The sequence below is a fragment of the Sus scrofa genome, chromosome 5 (assembly GCF_054392235.1).
Source record: "Sus scrofa isolate SSC_HxYL_T2T_F1_AM1 chromosome 5, Sscrofa_HxYL_maternal_Yorkshire_Landrace_v2.0, whole genome shotgun sequence".
Classification (NCBI taxonomy): domain Eukaryota; kingdom Metazoa; phylum Chordata; class Mammalia; order Artiodactyla; family Suidae; genus Sus; species Sus scrofa.
Window position 1 is genome coordinate 76473200 of NC_139387.1, and position 8634 is coordinate 76481833.

Genomic DNA, 8634 nt, shown 5'->3' on the forward strand with positions numbered 1-8634 from the left:
GTCCCCAGTGCCACTATAAACGTCTTGAAGAAAAGGACCATTTTCGCACCTGTCACCCCATTTACATTTAACTCTTACTGCAGCCCCTGAGGGAGGTGACATTGCTCCTGTGCGGCAAGTGAGGGCAGGTCTAGGAGGCCAGCACATAGCAAGCAGGGGCAAGGCCAGCCCAGACCGGCCCTCCGCCTCTGCCTTGGCCTCCCTGGATCACCAGCAGCCCCAGCAGAGGGTTTGACTCGCACAGGCTCTCAGTGCCAATGGGAAGAAACAGCTGTAGTTTTATTTTTGTGCAGACTCGATGTTCTCTCGGACTCCCGAGTCACCCCTGTGTTAAATACAAACACGCATGGATTTCCCTGGGGCTCATTCGGTTAAGGATCAGGCGTTGTCCCTGCTGTGGCTTGGGGGTCACTGCTGTGGTGCAGGCTTGATCCCTGGCCCTGGGGAACTTCCACATGCCGTGGGGGTGGCCAAGAAAAAACTAGCATGGCCTCTTCACCTTCCTGACCAGAATTCGTGCTCCCGGCTGGGAGAAGGGGGCAGAGTGTTTAAAAAGTGTTTCCCAGCCTTTCCCCCTTTGGCAAGTTATTCTCAGAAAGAAAAGGAAAGAGAGCTGAGCCCAGGGGTGTTGGCTCTGCCGGGGGAAGACCGGTTGGGCCTCATGTCAAGGCCAACCTGCTTCCTTGAGAGCCTGGACCACCCAGAAGGAAGTCGCCAAGGTATGCCCACAACGTTGACACAAACCCACAAAATGACAACAAAGGTCACAGTGACATTTAAGAGTTTAGTAAGGAAACTAGGACAGGAAAGATCTTAAACCATACAGGAAGCTTGTCACAAGTCTCAAGTTTTTTATTTTCAGAACAGAAGCTGGTTTTATTTTTAAAAAGAGACGGGGATTTAAAAAAAAAAAAGTGATAAATGCTAGCGAGGTGCCACTTCCATTCTTGAGGCTCCGACTGCCAACTTGCTGTCTTCCACAAAATCACAGGGACCGGGAGCGAGGGCAGGTCCGACTGTAACCATCCTCAGAGAGGGTCCAGTCCAAGCCCCGTCCTGGAAGGAGTGAGAGACCCCGGGGAGGACGCACCACGGCAGGCAGCCTGGGATCCGACCCCAGCTTCGACTCTGTGCCCGGGGCTGTGGTCACGGACCTGGGCGAATGGCACACCTCCTGTCTGCTAGACCTACAGGCAGCACCTCCAGTTTGACCCCGCGCTACAGATGCCCCTAGAAAACAAGGAAAAAGGACCTTTCGAGGCATTTCTTGTTGTGAATGGGACAAGGAAAGTAAGAAAAAGGACTCAAGAAAAACACACCAAAAGGAAGGGGCTGACCCCCTGAGCACAAGTGCTGGCACCAAGTGTCGGAAAGGGGACGTCTGTCCAGGGAGAGTGGGTCCGGCAGCCGGGCCTGAACGGGCCTCTGCCAGAGTCAGCCGGTGCCACCAGCCTCTCAACATACCTGGGAAATGGCATCTCCCTGGAAGCCATCACAGCCTCCCAGCGGGACACCCACCAGCCTTGAGATGTCACAGCCGGTCACTCAGCAGGGAGACCACCGTTCAAACAGTTGGAGAAAGGGGGTGGGGCAGGGGCCAGCCGGGCCGGCCATGGCTCAGACACAGTCCTGCTCAGTCACTGAGGTTAGGTAGCAGAGAAATAGCAAAGCTGGAGAGAGGATTCAGCTCTCGGGGGCCCCCAGGGTCTGGGCTCCAGAACTTTGACCCCATGGACTTCAAAGAGAAAGAAGAGGCGTCCTGGGGGAGGGAGAGAAGGCAGCAAAACACAGTTAGTTGCAAAATCCAACCTGCTGATGCGGGGCCTGGCGGGCGGGGCTGGGAGCACACGCACTCTCCTCCCTGCTCCCCACACCAGAGCAGGAGTCGCAGGCCACCAGCCGCTCTTTGTCTGCCTGCTGTGGACAAGCACCCAGGAAGCTGGGTGAGAGAGAGGGGCCCCAGGCCAAGAAAGCTAAAGCGATGTGTCCCTCAAAGCTGGTGGGTGACAGAGTCAACACTACAATCTATGACTCCGGGCCCTTTGTCCAGGGCTCTGCACCCATGCAAAGCGCCTCAGGCACAAGGAGGGGGAGAAACACGGGTTCTTCCAACCTGCCCCCACCCCATCCTTCCTCTGTAGAGGAGAGCGAGTGCCCCCGGCCTAGCTCCCAGGCCCCTCCTGCACTCTCACCACCCCTAAAAATACCCGCCCTGCCACAAAGATGCCAAGAGAGGCCCTACATCAAGAATAATCCCTGGATGCCACCTGTCATTAACCTCAATGTAAGAAACACCAGGGAAAGAGGCTGGGCGGGATATGGCTTGCCTGCCCACTCCATGCAGGCATCTATTCCCTAGACACTTGTGACCAGAGCAGAGCACCAGGTCACCACCACCTTTTCAGGTCACACCAGGCTTCCTAGAGGGCGGAAGTAGGCATTCCTAGGTGGGAAGCGGTATTGCCTGCTCCCTGGGGCCCATGGGAACCCCCCCCCCACATCTATCCAGGAACCCCACCAAAGCTGTTCTTTTGAGCCCAGATCTGACCAGCTGGCAACAAACTTCAGGAAGGACAGGAGCTGTGGGTGCAGAGGGAGGGAAAGAGGGAGGGCAGCCGATGGCTGACCCTCCACAGACCCTGTAATGACACTGGCACCAAACCTCAACTGGATCTGGTGGCCACGGGGAATGCAACATCTGAGTATTTGTCTTTATTTTTGCAAAAGCAGCATCAGCGTGTGATGCAGCGGAAGTGGAAAGCACAGAGGTAGAAACACGCACTCACCCCAGAAAGGGTGTAGTTTGGTCCTTGGAGTATGGACCTCCGCTCCCCTGGCTGAGGGAGAGGAGTGGGAGTGAGGAAGGTCCCAGTGAGCTTCCCCCTCAGAGAGGGCAGCCGGGCAGCCCCCAGAGCCCAGCTCTGTTTGGGAGATCATGGCCAGATTCAGGTAGGAATGAGGAGTGTGTGGTGGGGAGGGCAGGGACTCCCCAGAGCTCCTACTGATTGTGAGGGGCATGGGGTAGACACAAGGAAATAGCACACGCAAATACACACACACACACACACACGCAGACTTTGCATCCACCATCTGGAAGAAATGCAACCGACACATGGCGGGGGTGGATTCTGGGTCAATTTCAAGGCATGGGGCAATGACTACTAACCACAGCCTAAAAGAAGCTGGCATATCCAAGCAACAGGGTGGCCCAGGGCCCAGCACCCCCTGCCTGGGCACCCCTTTCCCTCTATTCTCCCCCACAAAGGAGAGGAACTAAGGTGAGGTGGGGAAAGCCAGAAGCAGAGGCACCAGCCCCTTGGAGGCAAAGATTAGGGAAGGAAGGGCAGGAGAGGAAGAAGAGAGTCCACGGACCGCTCTCCATCTCCTTAGCAGCTGTCCGCTCCAAGTAGTCTTGACCGGAGGGGTTCTAAAGGGCGCCCTGGCCCTTAGCCCTATTAGCAGTCACCTCTCCCAGAGACTGATCCAGTCTGGGTGACAGAAGGTCAGAGGACCGGCAGCGGGGTCTCCCAACCCCAAAGCAAGCCTCCCAGACCCCTCAATTCTGGGATGCCACAGCCAGGGTGTTGACATAGCCGTGGGCGCCCCCCTCATCCTCTGAGATGCAGTGGGCCAGCTGGGGGCCTCCGGTCGTGGTAGGGGCAGAGGGTGGAGCACCATAGCCCGCCCGGGCCCGATTTGGGGACGCTGGGGTCCCCCGGTCCCAACAGCCCTCCAAGGCTTCCAGGCCGCGGCAGCCCAGGAAGAAGAGGTTCTTGAGCATGAAGACGGAGAGCGGCTGCTGGTAGCTCACGGCCAGCAGGCAGCGCAGCGCCAGCAAGGGCACGTCCACCAGGCAGCCGCCCAGCAGGCGCAGCAGGCGGCTGCAGCTGCCGGGCCGCGAGGCCCGGCCCCGAGGCGAGGCGGCCGCTGCGGCGTGGAGCTCGTAGAGCCAGAGCACCGGCGAGGCGAGCGCGAGGAAGTAGACGGCGATGAGCAGATAGCGCAGGTGCGCGGGCAGCGGCGCACGACCGTCCAGCATCAGCTCCACCAGGGCGAAGCTGTCCAGCAGGTCCAGGCACGTGCCCAGAAAGCAGCCGGCGGCGCGGTGCTGCTGGGGCTGCAGAAGCAGGGGGCCCGCGGAGCCAGGGGCGGCGCCCGCCTCGCCGATGGCCCGCACCAGGCTGTAGAGTAGCGGCGCCGACAGAGCCATGGTGAGGCGAAAGCCCGTGGTGCCGAAGGGCGCTCGCAGCTCGATGAGGTCCAGGATGGACGTGCCCAGGATGAGCACCACCTTGGGCGTGAAGGCGATGGAGTAGATGAGCCAGGCCAGGTAGGCGAAGGCGAACTCACCGGCCGCCCCCGCCGTCCCCGCGGGCCCCGGGCCGCCAGCGCCCCCGCGGCCGCCGCGCACCTTGGCGCCCGCAGCCCCAGCAGCGGCAGCGGCAGCAGGGGCGGCGGGCAGGTGCAGGGGCGCGACGTGCGGGTGGTGCGGGTGGTGGGCGTGTGGGCTGCCCCGACGGCCCCGGCTGTTCTTGGCGAAGAAAATGGCCCAGCCCGCCGCCACTACCAGATCGGTAGCGACCCAGGAGCACCAGTACAGGTCGGTGACGGCGATGAGGTACACGTCCAGCAGGCCGCCCTGCGCCAGAAGCAGCGCCACGGACAGAGCCTGGTAGCCCCAGCGGCAGCCAGGGCCAAGGGTGCAGCCGCGGTTCCCGCCCCCGCGGCCCTGCCGGGACGGGCGGCCGCAGCAGCCACAGCACGAACGACAGGAGGGGCCGGGGCCGGGACCGCCCGCGCCCCCGACGGCCCCGGCCACCACGCCCGCGCCCAGGTCGGCGGCGGTCATGCTGCACGGGGAGGTGGGCGTGGAAGCGGCGGAGGCGGCGGGGGTCCCCGGGGTCCCGGCGGGCACCAGTGGCCTGCTGATGCTGGCGCTCTCGTCGTCGTCCTCCCGCTCGGCGCCCGCGCTGCTGCCGGAGCCGCCGCCAGTGCCGCTGCTGGTGCTGCTGCTGCTGCTGCCCGAGCCGCTCCGGCCTCGAAGAAACGGGGGCTGCAGCCGGGCGGGGGGCGGGGCCGCGCGGGGGGCGCCGAGCGCGGGGCGCATTGTCCTCGGCTCCCTCCCGCCTCCCCGGCCGGAGCCGCGCGCCGCGAGCCGAGCTCCGTGGCCGGGTGCGCGCGGGCTGCCGCCGACGCGCGGTGACGGTGGCGGTGACGGCGCGTGAGGCGGCCCCGCCAGAGCTGGGGGCGGGGCGGGGAAACGAGGATTGGATTCAGGGCCGGGAGGGGGAAAGCCTGGCCACCGGGTCGCGGGAAGAAGGGGAGCGGGTGCCGAGGCGAGGAGTTGGGGCAGGAAGGAGGACTCAGCGGGCAGAACCAGGAGGGACGCCGGGCGGGGCGGAATGGGAGGTGGTCGGCGAGGTCCCACTCGCTGAACCCCTGGGGCGTTAGGGGACCGGATGGCCTTGGTCTCTGTAGTCTCTATATAGACTGTGCCTCCGGAGGACCAGGCGGGAACCTCTGCAGGCACCCCTGGGCCAATCCGGCCTCTCTCCAAGGCTCTTAAAAACCAAGGGAAGAATCAGGCGATACTGATTACAAGGACAAAGAACAGGAGCCCCAAACATGCAGCTCTATTCCGGGGCCACCCTGGGTGAGGTACCAGTTTCCAGCGAATGGAGCAGCTCTGTGAATGTAAATGCGCTTGGAAGTAAGGAGCAGTAAAAGGATGGTAGGAGTTGACCCTGCCAAGTGGGCTTCAGTATTCTCTGAAGTTCTTAAAGCTGGAGTGGCAACAACAGTAACATGTAGCTAGCAGAGGAAAATAAAGGGACACCTAGAGGAACGGCGCCCTGATAGAACAAAGCCCCAAGGCAGTGGCAGGGAAGGCTGCAGCCCCGCGGTGGGCAGAAACACAGCATCCTGCATCTACAAACTCAGGGCCCATCCTGCCTCACCCTCTGAACTTAGTCCATGTTGGGGCTGGAACAGGGAAGCAGCTCAAGAAGGCAGCAGGTGGAGTTGTGCCTGTAGGGGTTTAGGGAGCAGGTGGGGTGCCTGTGTAACACTAACACTCCAGCCCATCAAAGCAGGGCAGGAAGCTCTCCTGCCCCTTCTTGGTCCTCCACATACCTGAGGCTGCCTCTCGCCTGCCTTCATTTCACCCCCTTTCCACATAACACCTCACAGGGAGGGAGGGGACTCAGGGGGACAATGGAGGCTGGTTGCCTGGCCTTGACCCTAAATCTGCTTCTCGAACAGGGTCAGTTTGAGCTGCATGGCTTTCTCCAGTCTCTTGGAGGTCTGTACAGTTAGTCCTCAGTAGATGTGGGGTTTAGCACTCACAGCCTACCCCTGGCACACACAAGCTCTGTGTCCAGTGGTCACACAGGCAGAGCAGGTGTGGCGGGAGAGCTGGGCTCTGGGGCGGTGGTCTCAGCTCCACCACTTTACCTGTGTGACCTTGGACCAGCTATTTCACTTCTCTGAGCCTCGGATTATCCAGCTGTACAAAGGGACCAATGTCTACGTTCCCAGGCTGTTGTATTAGAGAGGTTGTTACAAAAAGAGAGAGGGAGGCTGCAAGTTTGGAGGGTTGGCCCAGTGCCTGGTGCAGAGCATGTTACAGGTGGCTGCTGTTATCATCACAATTCCATTCAGCATCTGTCTCCACCTCCCAGGAACATTACTCACAGCACAGGCCACCAATGACTGTTTTCTGGGCTGAATCCCTTCCTGAGGCCACATTCCTAGCTCCGCTCCCTGACGGCTTTGCACTTCAGTAGGTGCCAGGGAGCAGAGCAGCTCTCGTTACTGGTCACAGGCTTCACAGTATGAGAGATTCAGCCCTGCCAGCTGGTGCCAAGACCCACCACACGGGCAAGGTGGGCAGTAAAGAGCACCAGCAGCCTGTCCTGTGTGAGCATCACATCAGGGCAGGTGTCAGGGCAGAGCAGCTCCTGGTTACAACTCAGATTGAGGAGCTGCCAGGTGCTCATGGGGGTGATTACAGCCAGGCTCCCCCATCTCCCCCAGGAAAACACCAGCCAGCAGCTAACCTCCAGCTCAGGAAGCAGCTGAAGAAGGCAAAGAACGGGGCTTCTGAGGGAACAGTGGCAACTCTGCCCCTGACCCTCCCACCCTCCCCCAGCCAGGCTCCCAGCTCCCTCCTCTCACCCCGCAGGCCAGGTCTCACCCACAGCTGCCTTCAGAGGACAGGCCTCCTCCCTGGTAACTTGGGTGCTAATAGCCCTTTGACTTAATCCGTGCCTCTCTAGGAAATGGACTTCACTGGCTCAGAGTAGCTTCTGTATGAGTTTTTTTTTTTTTTTTTTTTTTTTTTTTTTTTTTTTGGCTTTTTCCTTTTTAGTTGCACTCACAGCATATGGAGGTTCCCAGGCTAGGGGTCTAATTGGAGCTGTAGCTGCCAGCCTACACCACAGCCACAGCAACGCGGGATCCAACCATGTCTGTGACCTACATCACAGTTCACTGCAATGCCAGAACCTTAACCCACTGAGTGAAGCCGGGGATCGAACCCACATCCTCATGGATCCTAGTTGGATTCGTTAACCGCTGAGCCATGAAGGGAACTCCTATGTAAGATTCTTTAACCCAATTTCTTTCAAGTCTGAGGCCCTGAATAAAAAGACCACAGAGGAGTTCCCTGATGGCTCAGCAGGTTAAGAATCCAGTGTTGTCACTGCTGTGGCTCAGGTCACTGCTGTTGCAGGTTCCATCCCTGGCCGGGAACTTCCACATGCCATGGGCACGGCTGAAAAAAAAGACCACAGATCATAAGGATAAGCGGTCAAGGCACATGGCAGAGTACACAGGTGGTCCAAGTGTCAGAGGGAACTACACTTTGCACTGGGTTATGTCTGATCTTCTGTGTGCACGCACGCACGCACATACACATGCGCGCGCGTGTGTGCGCGCACACGCACAAATGCACACAGGCACCACACAGAGCCTTCACTTCAGCCTGGAAAGGGCTCGACAAAGATGTGACTGGGATGAAAAGAAGTAAGTTGAAAAGAATTTCTCATTTATAAAGTGAGTAGAAACATACCACAGGGATCTGTAAAAGGGAAGACACAGGATCTGTGCTCACACCTTATATATGATACCCGGACACAGAGGCAGAAACAGCTTGCTCTCGGCCACGCAGCCAGTCAAGGGCAGAATTGGGGTTAGAGCCAGACCACCTCCCAGCCCAGTGTTCTGACCAGCCTAGGGTGGCGCCCTGGGAGCTTTCCATCCAAAAAACTAAGCAGCTTTCAATCCAAAAATCCTTTCCCTGGAGTTCCTGTTGTGGCTCAGCGATAACGAATCCAACTAGTATCCATGAGGATGTGGCTTGATCCCTGGTCTTGCTCAGTGCGTTAAGGATCCAGTGTTGCCATCAGCAGAGGTGTGGGGCGCAGATGCGGCTCGGATCTGGCATTGCTGCGGCTGTGGCTGTGGCTGTGGCCAGCAGCTACAGCCCCAATTCGACCCCTAGCCTTGGAACTTCCATATGCTGTGGGTGTGGCCCTAAAAAGACCAAACCAAACCAAACCAAACCAAAATCCTTTCCCTAAACACCTGGTAAATGGAGGGAAGGACAGGGTAAGGCCCGTTGGAGACCTGCTA

At 59.4% G+C, this 8634-nt stretch overlaps 1 protein-coding gene across 1 annotated transcript; it reads right to left on the bottom strand.

Annotated features, from left to right (window-relative positions):
• Positions 1-837: 837 nt before the first annotated feature.
• On the bottom strand, positions 838-5185 carry TMEM121B (transmembrane protein 121B). The gene has a single exon (XM_021092985.2). The coding sequence runs from the start codon at positions 5105-5107 to the stop codon at positions 3557-3559; it is 1551 nt and encodes a 516-aa protein (XP_020948644.1). The 5' UTR covers positions 5108-5185; the 3' UTR covers positions 838-3556.
• Positions 5186-8634: the final 3449 nt, after the last annotated feature.